At 53.6% G+C, this 17207-nt stretch overlaps 2 protein-coding genes and 1 non-coding gene across 3 annotated transcripts; 1 reads left to right on the forward strand and 2 right to left on the reverse strand.

The window, feature by feature from the left end:
- Positions 1-327: 327 nt before the first annotated feature.
- Trnar-ucu (transfer RNA arginine (anticodon UCU)) lies at positions 328-412 on the forward strand. The gene is given in 2 exon segments: positions 328-364; positions 377-412. It is a non-coding gene; the product is annotated as a tRNA-Arg (tRNA).
- Positions 413-1039: 627 nt separating this feature from the next.
- Positions 1040-7823, reverse strand: Trim65 (tripartite motif containing 65). The gene is made up of 6 exons (XM_050140422.1): positions 6986-7823; positions 4106-4201; positions 3652-3885; positions 3396-3570; positions 3214-3279; positions 1040-2741 (listed from the first exon to the last, which is right to left on the reverse strand). Exons 1-6 carry the CDS (start codon positions 7406-7408, stop codon positions 2167-2169), a joined length of 1569 nt encoding a protein of 522 aa, XP_049996379.1. The 5' UTR covers positions 7409-7823; the 3' UTR covers positions 1040-2166.
- Positions 7824-8653: 830 nt separating this feature from the next.
- On the reverse strand, positions 8654-15370 carry Mrpl38 (mitochondrial ribosomal protein L38). The gene is made up of 9 exons (XM_050140488.1): positions 15220-15370; positions 14938-15117; positions 11869-12003; positions 11587-11795; positions 10999-11071; positions 10829-10874; positions 9402-9560; positions 9099-9235; positions 8654-8968 (listed from the first exon to the last, which is right to left on the reverse strand). The coding sequence occupies exons 1-9, from the start codon at positions 15284-15286 to the stop codon at positions 8832-8834; spliced, it is 1143 nt and encodes a 380-aa protein (XP_049996445.1). The 5' UTR covers positions 15287-15370; the 3' UTR covers positions 8654-8831.
- Positions 15371-17207: the final 1837 nt, after the last annotated feature.

A 17207-nucleotide genomic window follows, 5' to 3' on the forward strand; every position in this document is an offset into this window, starting at 1 on the left:
GAGCTGGCTGTCCAAAGAAAGTCCGTCTACAGGCACCTGATAGGCCATTTCCATAGACATTGTTCTCTAATGTCAGAAGTCCTTCAAAATGATTTTGTCATTAATGGCACCAAGTTACTTCAGAGTGATGCAAGAATGTGCTCACACTGCCTCTAACACCATCCTTGCGAGGACTCTGTCCGGAAGGGAGGCAAATGGAAACCCTGTAGGTAGGTTACACACCTCGGGCCAGCCCTGAAGGGGAGGGAGAACAAGCGCAGCCTGAATAACCATAAAGCTTCCGGGAATGTGGCTGCAGCCATATTGCTTCAGAAACAACAACAAGGTGGCTCCGTGGCGCAATGGATAGTGCATTGGACTTCTAGAGGTTGAAGGCATTCAAAGGTTCCAGGTTCAAGTCCTGGCGGAGTCGGAGTGTTTTTGCCGGGCGGTGGTGGTGCACGCCTTTAATCCCAGCACTCGGGAGGCAGAGACAGGTGGATCTCTGTGAGTTCGAGGCCAGCCTGGTCTACAAGAAACAACAGCAACAACAAAGCCGGGCAGGTCTGGTGGCTAACAGTTTGTGCCTGTTACATTTGGGAGGCTAAGCCAGAACATTGGACAGCCACCCAACTGAGGCCAGCCTGGGGACACTGTAACCTCCAGACCAGTCTGGGCTATAGAATAAGACTCCATCTCAACCCCTCGCCCCAATAAATAGTCAAACAGAAACAGAACCACAGGCCAGAAGCAGTCTAGCCATGCTGGCTGGGTGGGACATGTCTGTGATCGCAGCTCACCTTCAATCCCAGCACTAGAGGGAATGTAAAATGGGAGAGAGAGGTTTAGTCTGCTTAGTCTGTGGTCACCCTGCCTTGGTAGAGGTAAGACTTCTCTAGAGGCTTGGCTGCTTTGCTTTTCTGGTTTTTGCGAGGAGCCGCTGATGGTGGGCTTTCGGAGAGGGCAGTGTTTGGAACAAGAGGTGTGAGTCCGAGTTCCCAGCCAAACATCTGGGTGGGGGATTTGGAATGGGGCCCAAGCTGAAGATTCCCAACAAAAAGAATTTCTATAATTTTTTATTGTACAAAGTTTATCCATGCATATAAAACAGATAAATGCTTTAAAGATTACAAGAGAGAAGAAGTTACGAGTGTGGGCATCCTTGTAAACACCACCAAGATCCGAACACGGGCATCTCAGGTTAAGAAATTGTACCAGGCTGGGGATACTGTCAGTGAGACAGAGAGGGATCCGTTTTGTTGTTGTTGTTGTTGTTGTTTGTTCTTTGAGTCAGGGTTTCTGTGTGTAGCCCCGAATGTCCTGGAACTCACTCTGTAGACCAGGCTGGCCACTTACAGAAATCCACCAGCCTCAGCATCATGAGTGCTGGGATTAAAGGTGTGAGCCATCACCACCCAGCCAAGGGAGGAGTTCTTGTCCAGCATTCAACATACTCCAGGTTCTAGCCCCAGTACACATACACGGAAAATTCTACTTCCAGAAATGTGAGCAAAATATCCAAGGACCCTCATGGAAGCACGTTCTGGAAGAGCTGGGCCGAGCAAGCTGCTCACATCCACAGCACGGAAGCCCATCACCACAACTACTCTCCACAACCTGCACTTAGTCTCAAGCTGGTGGAACTGTTTGGGAAGGATTAGGAGGTGTGGCCTTGTTAGAGGAAGTGTGTCACTGGGGGTGGGCTTTGAGGCTTCAAAAGCCACGACAGGCTCAGTCTCTCTCTCTGCCTGGTACCTATGGATCAGGATGTAAAACTCTCAGCTACAGCTCTAGCACCAAGCCTGTCTGCTTCCTGCCATGATGGTCATGGAGTCGTCTTTTAAAACTGTAAGAAAGCCCCCAGTTAAATGCTTTCTTTAATCAAACTTGCCTTGATCATGGTGTCTCTTCACAGCAATAGAACAATGACTGAGACAGATGTCTAAATGCCAAGAGCTTGGCTTTTGCTTGGGGCTGGGGCTTCCTATTTAATTTTTTTTCCAGCCCCTGGCTCCTTCAAAGAGAGTAAAAAGTAAACTTTTATTTAGGGGTTCCCCTCCCATCTCTCTCCTCTGAGTCAAAAGAGGCCACCAGCTATTCCTTTTAGAATGGTGACCTGCAGTCTCCAAGTCAGAGGCTGAACCACTCCTGGGCACACAGGCATGGCGGCACCTGTCTGTGCCTCCCTCAGTTGAGGGCTGAGGCCTCTTCCTGGGGCTCTGGAGGGAGCTTGGCTTCCGGCTGATGGCAAAGAGTCAGGGTCCTCCCCTCAAGGAGCCAGAAGACAGGGAAGAGCGGCTGGCTGAAAAGCGCGTGGAAGGTATAAAGCAGCTGTGTCTGTGGTTCGAGGCTGTAGAACTTGAGGCAGCCGGAGGTCACGTTCAAATCCACGCCCAGGAGATGCCCAGGCACCTTGTGCAGGCGCTGGACCTTGCCGTTATGCCAGGCGTGGATACTGTCCTCCAGGAGGCAGAGGCCCCAGGAGTAAGGGCCGCGGCCGATGTTGTCCGTGTGGGTCCCCTCCTTTCTGCGAGGTAGTTTGGGGTAGGCGACGCCCAGTGTCACAAAGTGGTCGGAGGTGTGGACCTCCCAGTAGTGCTGTCCCGTCTGGAAACTCTGGGTGCACTGTACCTGCCAGAGCTCGAAGCTGCCGGATCTGGCCGGGCCCTGGGCCTGGTGATGGTGTGTCACCTGCCGGTCCTTGTGGGACAAGCACAGGTACTGGTTGGCAGTGTCCGGGTCAAAGGTCAGATTGCGATAATCTGTTGGGAAGAGATGAATATAGTGGCGACAGTGTCGTTTCCCCCAAGTGGAGCGTAGGGAGTTACTGTGGCTTCATTTACAGAGAGTTCAAATGTCTACCATGCTGTGGGCAGAGCACCAGTGAACGGCTCACTGCTGCCTCTGAGCTGGAATCGTCCACATGCCCCCTCTCACAAGAGGGGAAACTGAGGCTCAGAGAGTTAAGTTCACATTGTATTAAGTGGAAGAAATGTGATGGACCCCAGATCCCCGTGATGCTCTACTGGCTGGGTGGATGAGGAGAAGGGCTTATAACCCGCAGCAGGCATGCAGAGGTGTGGCCTGGCCCAGGAAGGACCATGGGTGGGACAGTCAGAGCAGACCCCCTCACCCCATACACTCACAGGCATATGCACACATACACATACTCTCGCATGCACGCAAAGGTGTACACACGCGAGTGGACACGACACAGACATTGGGTCTCCTTACTCTGCCAGAGTTTCTTCCTCAGCGGGCACACTGTGCTGGGGACTGGTGGCGGGGGACCCAAGGCCTCTAAAGAACAAAGTAGAATTAGGGGAGTGGGTAGGAACGATCCCTGACTCCCCCGCCCCATCTACCCACTGGGGGGTGAGGGTAGGATCTAGGGGTCAAGGAGAAGCCAGCCTTACCCACAGGACCAGCGTGGGCAGCGCTGGCAGCCACCCTGGGGGGCTTCTCTTCAAGGAGGAGCCCACACAGCGGGCTAAGCAATTCGTTCACGTTGTTCAGCTGCTGCACTTCATCCCACTGTGGAGCCGTCAGTGGCCCAGGGGACTCTCCAGGCTCAGAGAGCTGCTGCAACTCCTGAACCCCAGAGACAGTGTCAGCGAGTGGGGTGCAAGGTGCGGAAGCAAGGCCCTAGCCCCCTGTCCCGAGATTTGGTACCTGGAAGAAGACACAATCATCTGCTTGCCCCAGGAGATCCTGCACACTGTGTTCGTACTGAGACAGGGCCTCCAGGTGGCCAGTTAACCGCTGTATCTCGTTCAGAGCCTGGCCCAGCGCCTGCTCCTTGGCTGCCTCTATGTTCCTCAGTGTCAAGTCCCGCTGCGTCTCCAACGCCTGTAACAGGCTACTGAATCTGCTGGAGACCAGCGAGACCAGGGTGCAGGCTGAACTCTGTGTGGGCACAGGAGGAACCTCAGGGTGGCCAGACTTGGCACTATGGCAAGGCAGGCCAGGTCCTCAGTCACCCACTGGCCTGAAGGGTGGGATGGACAGGGGGAGTCAGTCAGGGCCCTTGGAACCTCCTCCCCACTGGGGCCTGGCTTCTAGTCAGCTTCCCATTCCCTGCCCCTGGGACCATGGCAGGGCCCAGCACGAGGACTTGGCCAAGTACCTCGATCTGGCTCCTTTGCTGCTGCAGCTCCTGAAGCTGGCTCTCTGCCTTGGTGACCTGTTGCCGGGCAACCTCCACTCTAGCATTCAGCTGGTCCTGCGGCACCCAATCAGAAGGCAAGCATTAAAAGGGGGCTAGGTCAGGCCACCACCACCATCCACATGGATACTAGGCTCTCTGCCATGCCATACATGGTCAGAGTCCCAGGGAGGCCTGCACAGGGACCCTTCTCTGCAAGGCGCAGGATGGTTTGTGACCGATGTGGATGTCTTGAGTCGAAGACCCGACTTTCGGTCCCACTCCTGTTTCTTGCAGGTTGAACGACCTGAGCAGAGCTCCCGGGCCACCTTCTCTGGTTCATAATTCCACCCCTCATCCCGGGCAAGGAATGAGAACAGTAACTCTGGTCAACAGAGTCTGGAGCCGGAAAGGAGACGATGGGAGTTGTCTCGGCGGTGATCAGTTCAGCGTATAAGAGCCCAAAAGGAAGACAGGGCCCCGATTATTTGGTTGAGTTCCGTTGTCCTTGGGCCTGAAATGTGCTGTCCCAGGAGCTGGGAATACCAGGCTGGAGCTCGTGCCTGGCCAGGAGTTGGTCTCATTCCCTGCTTTCGCTCCTTCCACACCTTCTCATTACTGCTTTGGGACAGGGTCTCACTGTGTAGCCCCGACCGGCCTGGAACTTGCTGTGTAAACCAAGTTGATCTTGGACTCGCAGAGATCTGCCTACTTCTGCCTCTAGCACGTTGGAATGAAAAGCGTGCGCCACCACCATGCCAGGTAATTGTGTGAGTCTGTGTTTTCAAGACAGGGTTTCTCTGTAGCTTTGGAGCCTGTCCTGGAACTCTTTCTGTAGACCAGGCTGGCCTTGAACTCACAGAGCCTGCCTCTGCCTCCCGAGTGCTGGGGTTAAAGGAGTGCGCCACCACCGCCTGACTCCAGCTAATTTATTTCTATTTTTACAAAATCTTACAAATAAAGGCTTTTTTTTTAAATATTTATTTATTATGTATACAATATTCTGTCTGTGTGTATGCCTGCAGGCCAGAAGAGGGTATTACAGATGGTCATGAGTCACCATGTGGTTGCTGGGAATTGAACTCAGGACCTTTGGAAGAGCAGGCAATGCTCTTAACCTCTGAGCCATCTCTCCAGCCCCAAATAAAGGCTTTTATGTGAAGTTGGTGTAAGCATAGACAAATGCTCTAACGCCAAAGCGCACATGTGAAGGTCAGAGGGCAACCCTGGGTGTCTCAGTCCTTGCCTTCTACCTTGAGACAGGATCGCTTGCCACTGCGTATGCCAGGCTAGTTGGCCCCTGAGCTTCCTATACCTCGCATCCTCTCTCATCTCAAGCACAATTCCGGTCCTGGGAGCACAAGTCACCTGACCGAAGCATCTTCCTTGCTGTGAGCTCTAACCTCCCTGCAGACTTTTGGGCCCAGCTTGGTTGCTTACACTCGTCACGAGCAGCTGAGTCTCATCCTTGCTGTCTCGGGCTTTGGCAGCTCCAGAGTTCACCCCCCCCCAACCCTCTGAAAGTCCCTTTTTTTTTCTTTCCAAAGCCATGCACTCCTTTGACCTCCCCCTGGCCCCGTCACCAGCATCAGAATGGCTTCCCAAGCACTCCCCCCTTTGCTCACTGTGCCGTCCTTCACCAGCCACCCGCATCTCCTTCCCTGTCTGCCAGGCTTTTCAGTCACCCCTCTCCTCGCCGTCCTTATACCACGCTCCTGCGACGCTACAGAACACACCGCTCTCCTTCTCTGTCCCATCCCCGGCAACTTCAGCCTCACACTCCCGGCTGAGATGGCCGTGGGCAAGGGTACAGGCCACCACCATAGGGCCGGTTTCATCACCAGCCCTCTAGCCAAACCTCTCAGCAGCACAGAGCACCTAGAGACAGCGTTCTCCCTCCTGCAACCCACTGCGCCCTGGCCACTGTCTCTGTAGTCTCAGGGTATAGCTGCAGGCAGGCCGTCCCTTGCCCAGCAGGTCTCTACTCCTTCCAACTATGACTTCCAACTTTCTCCTTACTGCCCGACTCTCCTCCCAGCTCTCAGGTGATGCCGTCACCCGTTCTGCCCACACAGTGTCTCACTGCATCTGTGCCCTCCCTCAGATCTCACCTCTTATGCCCCCCAAATCTGATGGCATCATTGCCTTGTCTCAAGCTTGCTATATCCCTAGAGGAAGCTCCCCACTATTACTACCCTGCCCATCATGGTCTGGTCCCCCATGACTTGGCGATCATCAGGGACCTGCCTCCTGCCTATCACCTCAGATCTTGGGCTAGCCTCTTCCCGGTGCCCATCCCCACATCCTCTTTTTTTCTGGCTGGCACTTCCTCTTCCCTGATTGCCCACCCTTTTTTTTTTTAATTTAATTTTTTTAGAGAGGGTTGGGACCTGCCTGTCTTGGAACTAGCTCTTGTTGACCAGGCTGCTCTCGAACTCACAGAGATCCACCTGCCTCTGCCTCCCAAGTGCTGAGATTAAAGGCGGGTGCCACCACTGCCCAGCTCTCTCTCCTCCTCTTAAGCAGGGTGGCCCTGCTGTCTCTATAGAAGGAAAGATTCAGGTTTTGCTGGGACACTATCTGACCCTGGAGTAAATCCTAAGTCTCTGAGGGACAGAAAGCCCAAATGATTGATTTGCTATACACGGCCCCCCTTCCATACTGTGCAAAGTATTTGTACACTTACTGAATGCTGACCAAAGTAGCAAATGGGGCTGCCAGCCCTGGCCTAACACTCTGGAGGGCTGGGTGTCACGTTCAGGGGCACAGGCCCTCTGGTTTCCTCTGGGAACCGGCAGCCTTCTGCTGCAGCCGTCTCTGGCCACGCATAGTCCCCGCCTTCCGAAAGGCCCCATCCCGCACCTCGCGCATGCGGCGCTCCACGTCCAGCAGCGCCCGCTCGTGGTGACGGCACTCGTGCACTGTGCAAGCGCTGCACACGCAGAGGCCCTCGGTGCGACAGAAGAACTCGAGCGACCTCCCGTGGCGCGGGCAGCGTGCGCTGTGGCCGGCGCCGGTCTCCTGGCGCGGGATGGCGGTGGCCGGCGCTGGCAGCGCGGGAGGCAGCGCCTTCAGCAAGTTGCTCAGCGTCACGTTGCGGCACAGTTTGGTGCCCTCCGGGAAGGGCTGGCGACACACGGGGCATAACTTCTCGCTGCTGCGCCAGGAGTCCTGGATGCAGGTCCCGCAGAAGCTGTGCCCGCAAGGCAGCGTCACCGGGTTCCAGTAGCGACACAGGCAGATGGAGCAAGTCACCTGGTCCTCCTCCAGCTGCAGAGCCGCCATGGCGGAAGCGGGCCAAAGGGCGCAGACCTCTTAAAAGGGCTGAGACAGCCGCGGGAGAGCGAAGGACAGCCCAGGAAGACACGACAGTGCGCCAGACATCACGGGAACTGCCCTCTGGAGGCCTAGAACGTTCCTTGGCAGGGATCCAAGTCACCCATGCCCGCCTTCTGACGCACTGGGAGCTGGGGTGCGGCTCCCACGTGTCCCACCCTCTAGCTCCTCCTGAGGATCCGATCTTACTTTCAAGGGACCCCACTAGGAACCCCACTAGGCCCAGGACCGTCACTGAGATACCACCTCTGGGGGCATTTTCCTGGCCAGTAAATTAAACTGTGAGTGAGGGTCGTCCTGTAAGGAGCCTGGTAACACTTGGTAAATGCTCCTGACCCTGGACCATATTTTTGTTTCTTTTCTTTTTTTTTTTTTTTTTTTTTTTTTTTTTGCTTTTTTTTTTTTTTTTTTTTGCTGGAGCTGGATTTTAGGCACTGGGATATCTATCTCCCTAGTCTGGGAAATCAGCAGACTAGGATGTTTTAGAATGGTATGGAAATTTCTGGTCACTTTTTTTCAGAGACCCCGTATTCTTTTTTAGGGGGGGTGGGGCTCAAGGTAGGCTTTCTGTGCAGCCCTGGCTGTCCTGGAGCTCTGTAGCATGCACCACCCTGCCCAATTGAGACTATTTGATGAGGGCTCACTACTGCAGCCCCTAGTGGCCTCAGAAGTCTTTCCCAAGCCACCTGAGCCAAACACCTATGCCTCCTCAGAGGCTCCTCCAGCAACCCAATCTTTGGCTGGGTGAGTTCCTGGTGTCTCAGCTGTTTTTGCACCCCATTTCACAGGGTGACTACCATTTCCTCTACAGCTGAGCAGAGCGGGCGGGGCCCAGGACCTCCCTGGGCAACGTGAATCAGCGTTCTCATCTTTCTGACCAAGTTGGCAGAACTGACTTGACGCTAGCTTCTCCTTTAGAGCCAGAGGGACATACATCTAGCCACACTGGGGGTTCGAGGCCTTGGCTGGAGCTGTTGCTAGGTCTGACAGGGAGGGCCCCAGCCCAGGGGCAGGAGTGCCTGCATGAAGAGGTCCTGATACCTGGGGCTGTCTCCCACAAACCTTAGAGGACAGGCAGCTTCACTTCCCATGCAGATCCCCAGCGCCCAACTGCAGGGCGCCCTCTTCCCACCCACGGAACACTACGGCTTCACTAGAGGGGATCTGGTGCCGACAAGAATGTATGTATGGTCATAAGGAAAAATTATTTTGTTCACACGCAATAGAAACATCTTCCAGCAGGCCCCGGGGCCTGATGGGACAGGCCCTGCAAGGGAGTGTCTCAGACAGGGCTCCAGACGGCTTGGCTATTCTGAGGTGTGACCTTCTTCCAGCTGTGCAGGCTCACTCTGAGGTGGATGAGTTCAGCCTCTCAGTAGATCCCATAGGTGGGCTCATGACTGTCCCTGTATCGGTCCAGATAGCGTAGGGGCTGCTGGTGAGGGAAGCGCTTCTGTTTGGGGTGGTAAGGGGGCGGCCGCACAAATTCAAACACAGGTTCCCGCATGCCTGCAGAAAAGGAAAGGGACTGGGGTGGATGACTGCCGGAACTGCCCACCTTGGCTTGCAAAGGCAAGGCAGGAGAGGTGTCTGCCCCCAGGCCTGCCAGACCACCAAGCCCTAAAATGAATGTCCTTACCTAAAAGCTGATGGAAGGTGTGGGTGACTGAGTCATCCCAGCGGCACTGGAAGAAAGCCAGACCAGCTGGGGTCATGGCGTCCTGGTGTTTCTTGTAGAAATCAAAAGTGCGGAAGGTCCGCTGGGCCAGCTGGAAGCTAGGACAAGATGGGCGGTATCTGAGAGCGGGAGGGAGCACTACAGGCAATCCTGGAAAGCCCCTGGGGTTCACCCAGCATGCTGGACTTCCTCCCAGGAGGAGGAAGAAGCAGGAGCCACGATCCCAGAGAGCTGGCCCAGGGTGCAGGGAGGGGTATAGATTACCAGGGAGAGGGACGGGTGTCCTCAGAGAAGTCGACTGGCTTGTCCTGCTTGAAGAGCAAGAAAGCAAAGCGGTGGAAGCCAGAGCCTCGAGCAGGGAAGGGGGGGAGGTAGGGACATGTCTCCTGTCCTTCAGCTACCCTGTTGCTTGGGATGTTGGTCCTGGTAGGAGGAAAGTACCCATTAGCTGCCAGGCCAGTGAGGCGGCAAGTCCCTATCACTGCACCCTAGAGGCAGTCACCCCCAGGGCCAGACCCTGAACAGCCTGTAGCGTGCTGACCTCCAGGACCTCAGACACCCACTGCGAAGGGAGCAGGCGTGGTTCAGAGACTAGAGACGGCTCAGGGGTTAAGAGCATTGACTGCTCTGCTGGAGAGCCCAGGGTTCCATCCCCAGCACCCACATGTAGGCTCACAACCATCTGGAACTCCCAGGAATTCAAAGCCATAGGCATTAGACTTGCAAGTGGTGCACATATGAAAACACACAGCTAGATGTGGCGACGCACGCCTGTAATCCAGCACTCGGGAGGCAGAGGCAGGCGGATCTGTGAGTTTGAGGCCAACCTGGTCTACATGGTGGGTTCCAGGACAACCTGGGCTGCTACACAGAGAAATCCTATCTTGAAAACCCAGAACAAATAAACAAAACTCTTGTACAGGAGATAATAAAATTAATAATTCTTAAAAAAAAAAAAAGTCTTCTGCAAAAAAACAAAACAAAACCGATACCACCACGGCAGTGCCAGCATGAAGCAACAGGCTGACTCAGGGATGGGAACTGGGCGGCTGCCCATCATTTAGGTTAGGGAGACACACCATTTTGGGGTTGCTTTTCTCTCCATGCCCCAGGGTCATGTCAGGCAGTTTCCAGCCTGCTGCTGTGGTAGCCATTGCACCCCTTGCCCAGTCACGACCCTCCAGAGTCCTGCTAAACAGGTTGATAACCGTAGTGGAGGAGAGGCGAGCAAGGCAGAAGTCAGCTTCCTTCCCAAGGCTCGGGGAACCTGCGCGACCTCTGTCCCTGGCCTGTGCTCAGGGCAGACACAGGGGTTGAGTGTCTGCAGAGCTGCTGCCACCAGGAGCTGCTCCTGGTCCTCTTCACTGTCACAGCTCCCCTGGGTAGGAAACGCTGCAGCGACATCGCCAGTTTCACAGGACAGAAAATGAATAGCTCAGAGCAATGAAGACGCTTGTGAGGATTGGCCAGGGCCTACCGCACTTTCTCTTTTCTTTTTCTGAGACAGGGTCTCATTATATAACATCAAACTCAGAAAGATCTGTTTGCCTATGCCTCCAGGGTGCTGGGATTAAAAGCAGGTGTCACCACACCTGGCTTCTGCCATTTTCTCCTATATTTGTGCTCAAGTACATACTTGAATCCCAGGGCCTCCTGGGATCCCCTAGCTGGCTTCCCACCCAGATACTCACAGCAGCCAGTGAACGTACTCGGCATCTGGCTCCAGCAGGTGCCCATCTGCAGAGAAACACAGAGACCGTCCTTTTAAAGGAGCCAGGCCGGGAGGGTGCCCCCTCCCCAGATTCCCGGGTTCTTGGCTCAGGGAAGGGAGGCTGGAGGCCAGGTGGCCTCTGACACCTACCCAAATTGGTAAGTAGTAGTGTCCACAAGGAATCCTTGTCTGCCTCATAGGTCACCTCTGGGGCCTGTGAAGCCTAGCAGGGAGAGATTAAGGGAGTGCTCACCCTCACCAGGTGAAAACTGTTTTCTCTGTAGAGGGCTGGAGCTTGCAAGGCCTGGAGAAGGAATTGCCTACGCTAACTCAAACCAGGACCCGACAGCTCCTCAGACCCCGATAGGGAAAGAGGAGTTTATAGACCACCTGCCGCTCGTCCAGAGACCTGAACTTAAGGACCATGTGACAGACATGGAGGCCACTCCAAAGACAGTGGCGGCTCTGAGAACAGGAACACATGGTACTTCTCTTTGTCTTATTTCTGTGACTTTCATGATGTTGATTTCCAGGAAATCAAAGGCAGAATAACTAAATGTTAAGCCTAGACAGAGTGATGTCACGATGTGGGTGCCACGTATACACAGAGCCGAGAGGGGACGGGTGATGGCACGGTGTGTGTGTGCCCACGTACACACAGAGCCAAGGGGGCGGGTGATGGCACGGTGTGTGTGTGTTCACGTACACACAGAGCCGAGAGGGGACGGCAAGCATTACCTCTGCTGGAGTCACTTCATTGCCATGATACACCGGGATCAGGTCCTCTTCTCCCACAGCATAAGCCACGTGAAGGGGGACCCAGGGCACAAAAGTGGCACCGTGGAACAGGTCTCGGTAGAGGCCATAATACTCCGCCAGACGCTTCTTGTGGTAGGGACCACTGGTCCTCTCCCACTCGGCCCGCACTGCTTCCAGTGGGATGCTGGCTGAGGAGGAACAGTGCAGCTTGAATACAGTGGGAGGAGCATGCACCTGGGACCCCTCTTCTGGGAGGCTCACCTGTGCGAAGGCGGGCTGCCCGTTCTTCTTCCACGTTGGCTCGAAGCTCTCGGATAAAGTGTTTCCGCTCTTGTAGCTGTTGGGTCCTAATGACCCTAGGTGGGGGCAGTCCAATGTCAATTTTGTCTTTGGGATCTAGAGAAGACAGATATGCTTATGTTGGGATAAGCAGAGCCAGTTTTTTTTTTTTTTTTTTAATTCGAGTACGTGTGTCTGTGTGTTGATTCATGTGGAAGCCAGAAGTTGACTTGGAGTATTTTGCTCCACTGTCCTTAGTTTTTTTTGTTTTTGAAACAGGGTGTCCAGTTACTAGCTCTGTAGACCAGGCTGGCCTTGAATTTACAGAGATCAGCCTGCCTCTGCCTTCCAAGTGCTGGGATTAAAGGAATGTGCCACCATCGCCCCACCTGAAGTTACCTTTATAGTGATTCAAGACAGCCAGGTGGTGGTGGCGCACACCTTTAATCCCAGCACTTGGGAGGCAGAGGCAAGTAGATCTCTGGGTGGAGGCCAGCCTCGTCTGCATAGGGAGACCCTAGTCTCCAGCCAGGCCTGGTGATTCACAGCTGTGAAACCAGCACCTGGGAGGTGCAGATAAGATAATCAGAAGTTCAGAGTCGCAGTTACAGTTCCGTAGTGAGTTCGAGGACAGCCTCAGTTAATGAGACTCTATCTCAAACAGCAACAAAAACAAAACAAACAAAAACCAGAAAATAAAACAATGTCATACTTTTTTTTTGAGACAGGGTTTCTCTATGCAGCCCTTCTTGGCTCTGCTGGAACTCACTCTGTAGACCAGGCTGACCTCAAACTCAGAGATCCACCTGCCTCTGCCTCCGAATGCTGGGATTAAAGGCATGCACCACCACCGCCCGGTTGAGTCTCACATTTACAGGCAGATAAACCACTCATACATCACTTGGAAATTTGTTTAAATTCAGACTTTGACCCATTCAAGACCACACAGCTGGGTGGCTCTTAGGGAATGCCTGTGCTGTTGATTGTGGGGTACAATTGGGGTACAAGGACCTAGAGAACCTTCAACCCAACACTTATCTATGTACTGAGACATGACATGCACGGAACCCTCGTCTCCGGTGACAGTAGCTGCATCCTCTGCTCCTTATCTCAGTTTACATTTGAGGAGCCAGGAGTGGGAGGCAGAGGCAGGGGAGTATCTGTGAGTTCTAGGCAAGTCCAGTCTACACAGCAAATTCCAACCCAGCCAGGGCTACTGTTTCTCAGCAATAAATACATTTGAGGCCACTGAGGATCAAGGATGTCAGGCCTCTGAGGAGCTGGAGTCTAAATCAGGCTATTCAGATCAGGCTCGTGCCCTTAAATACCACAGACACTGCTTGTACCGGCTGAGATGTCGCTCAGAGGTACAACACTTGCCTAACATGCACTGGGCTCTAGTTTGATCCCTACAAGGAATAACAAGAACAGTTAGCAACAAAAAAATCCACCCCTTTCAGGTGGATATCTGTGAGTTCGAGGCCAACCTGGCCTACTGATCGAGTTCCAGAATAGCCAGGGCTACACAGAGAAACCGATCTCAAAACAAAACAAACACAACAAAACCCCACCTCTTTAAATCACACAATGCATGTTGTCTTACTTAGGGTTTCTATTGCTGTGATGAAACACCATGACCAAAAAGCAAGTTGGGGAGGAAAGGGTTTATTTGGCTTATACTTCAGCATTGCTGTTCATCACTGAAGGAAGTCAGGACAGGAGCTCAAACAGGGCAGGGTCCCAGAAGCAGGAGCTGATGCAGATGTCACCGAGGGGTGCTGCTTACTGGCTTGCTCCTCATGGCTTGCTCAGTCTACATTCTTATAGAACCTAGGACCAGCAGGGCAGGGATGGCACCACCACCATGACTGTGCCCTCCCGCACTGAGGCTCCTTCCTATCTGATGACTCCAGCTTGTGTGTTGACACACAAAACCACGTGGTACACATGTTAAGCCGAAGAGAGATGGTGGGCAGTTCAGAGAACTAGGTGCTTTATCCTGGGGACCATGGTCTGGACCCCAGCAGTGATACTGGGCAGCTCACCAATGCCTGTAAGTATAACTCCAAGGGACGGATGCCCTTCTGTGGCCTCTGTGGACACCTACAGACTTATGCACGCACATACAGATAACGAACTTTTTTTTTTTTTAATGTTTTATTATTTCTACAGTGTTCTGCCTGCATGTACACCTGCAGGCCAGAAGAGGGCATCAGATCTCATTACAGATGGTTGTGAGCCACCATGTGGTTGCTGGGAATTGAACTCAGGACCTTTGGAAGAGCAGTCAGTGCTCTTAACCTCTGAGCTATCTCTCCAGCCCCCTAAACTTTTTGTTGTTGTTGTTGTTTGTTTTTTTAAGACAGGGTTTCTCTGTGTAACTACTCTAGCTGTATGTAGACCAGGCTGGCCTCGAACTCACAAGAGATTTCCTCCTGACTGCTGGGACTATAGGCAAATGCCACTACCGCTCGGCTAACACTTTTTTTTTTTTTTTAAAGGATGTATGTTAGCTTCATGTACTGGTGAATGCCAAAAAAACAAACAAATCAAAACAAAACAAGAACAACAAATTCTCTTAAGGCAGGAGGATAGCTGCAAGTCTGAGGCCAGTCTAGATTACAGTTTACTCCAGGTCATCATACCCTGCAAGATCCTGTCTCAAAAATAACAGCAATACACACTATGAGCAAATTCTTTAAGGTTGGGTCCTTAAGTCACTTCTCCCAGGTTTCCCACCGTGTGGGTGCAAGGACCCAATGATGGGCAAGGCAGGCAAGATTCTGTGCTCAGGGTAGCGACTCTGGGGAGGCTGGAAGGCAGGGCAAGGTGTGGCAGAGCACATCAGGCACACAGAGAGGTGCTCCAACACGAAACGGGGGAGGAGTCGTCAGGAAAGGATTTCGGTCGACGACTTAGAAGGAACTCTAAGGGGTGCAAGCAGGTCCTCCCTCCCTCGTCCCGGGAGCACACAGGGGCCGAGGCCGGGGAAGAGTATGCTACCCGGTCACCGGGTCTCCTGCCCGCCCAGCTCGGCGCCGTCGCCCGTACCTGTCTCCTTCACGAAATACTCCCGATACGTCCGCCACCAGTGCGGGGCCCGCGCCTCCTGCTCCGCCCGGCGGCGGTACCGCTCGAAGCTCCGGTACTTCTCCAGCCGCTCTAGGTTGCTCACGTCAATGTCCTCGTTGGGCATAGGTCCGAGAGGGGGCGTCCGGCGGCGGAGGGGCGCTGCGGGCAGAGACGGGGGTGTCACGCCGGCTCCAGGCCCCGGCTGAAGCCGAGGGCTGGGGCTGCAGGACCCCAAGAGCTCCCTAAGCCCACACCACTCACCCGAGGTGCTGAAGCCCCGGCATCTCCTGCTCGCCAACAACCCGGCACGCCACCAGGGCGCCGCCATCTTCCCCCAGGACGCCAGAGACGCCCGTAGGACCCAGACAGAGGTGGCCAGCGAGAAGCCTGCGCGTCCCGCTGGAGGCTCCGCCCCGCTCGGGCCAGCTCCGCCTCTCGGAAGGCTCCGCCCTATGGATTCTATCTCCAGACTTAATTTTGAAAGCTCGGGGACCTTTCCCAGGGCGACAAGGCTACAAACTGCACTTGGGCTGAGAGTTGCCACGAGGCAGTAGCACGGACTTATAGCTCCAAGAACAACTATGGGTTTTGACTCGGGAGATCCCATGACAAAGGGATTGGTGGGGAGGATTCTGGAGTCAGAGTTGGAAATAAGACAGGTGATAACAGCGCTCACTTCCTAGGTCTGTTAGTCAAGTCCAGGCTGATGGCGATCAGTTGCTTTACTAGCAGCTGTGCGACCCTCCAGCTCACGCTGAAATGTAATGGGGTCTCTACATCCAGCATAAACGACCACATCTTAGATTTCATTACTTCCAGATAGCTAAACCTCGCTCATCACTTTTGTACATAAAAAACCTTATTTATTTATTTATTTATTTATTTATTTATTTATTTTCCCAGGTGTAGTTCCCCTTCCCTCCTCTCCTCCCACCCCCTTCTGTTCCCACCTCCCAGTCCACGTCCCCTGTTTCTGTTCAGCGACCTAGGCACTCTTCATGTGTTACAGTTGTATAGCTAGGTCCTCTTGTGGGACTCCTATCAGTGGGAGCAGGGGCTGTCTCCAACTCTTACTAGGTTTTCAGACCTTCCTCCTCATACTGGGTCACCTTGCCCAGCCTTAACAGGGAGGTGCTTAGTCTTACTGCAGCTTGATGTGCCGTGTTTTCTTGGTACTCACCATCACTTCCAATTCCTCCAACAGCGAGCGAGCACCTGCTGTCCGGCAAGTGTTGGCTCTCACAGGTCAGGGACACCAGTCTTGCCCGGAGGAGTTGATACTTATGGAACAGTTCCTGCCGAGTGTTAGGGGAACCGAAGGCATCCTGCAGGATGTTTAGAAGATCTCACTTGCTGTACTCAAGCCTCTAAGCTCCCTTCTCTGCCCTTGTACGGCTGAAGACACAGAGGATCTCCAGGAAGGGTGGAGGCTCACTGCTCACTCAGGCGGCCTGTTCTTCACTCTCATTCTGCCTGTCTGGGAAGCTCTGAAGAATGGGGCTTTGGATTTCAACTGTTTGAGAGGCCAAGTGTGAATTCATACATTCTGACTAGAAGCAACAGCTCCAACAATATTAAATTTAAATGAGTTAGGGTTTTGTTATGTGTCCCTACCTACCTTGGCACTTATTTTGTAGTCGGGCTAGCCATGAACTCATGGCAATCTTTTTTTCCCCCGAGACAGGGTTTCTCTGTGTAGCCTTGGCTGTCCTGGAACTCGCTCTGTAGACCAGGCTGGACTCTATCTCCCAAGTTCTGGGATTAAAGGTGATAAAGGCCTTACCACAGCCCAGCTTCATAACAATCCTCTTACAGCAGTCTTCTGAATGCTGGGATGACAGGCATGTGGGCACCACTCATCTGAGTGATGCTGCCATCATGTCAGGCTGTCAGAGATTTGGGCTCCTCATCACGACTTCCTTTCTGATACATGTCCAGGTCCCTAGGAGCACAGTAAGGTGCAGCTCTATCCTCTGTCCCTTCCCGTGCACTGCACACACATAGACACACACACACACACACACACACACGCTTCTTGTATTCACTCCTGTCCCCTCTTGTCTTTTTTTTTTTTTTTTGGTTTCTCTGTGGCTTTGGAGCCTGTCCTGGAACTAGCTCTGTAGACCAGGCTGGTCTTGAACTCACGGAGATCCACCTGCCTCCGCCTCCCGAGTGCTGTGATTAAAGGCGTGCGCCACCATTGCCTGGCTCCCTCTTGTCTTTTGTAGCTCACAGACACGACTGGTTTT

The sequence above is a fragment of the Alexandromys fortis genome, unplaced genomic scaffold (assembly GCF_014885135.2).
Source record: "Alexandromys fortis isolate MF-2015 unplaced genomic scaffold, M_Fortis_MF-2015_v1.1 scaffold_39, whole genome shotgun sequence".
NCBI lineage: Eukaryota > Metazoa > Chordata > Mammalia > Rodentia > Cricetidae > Alexandromys > Alexandromys fortis.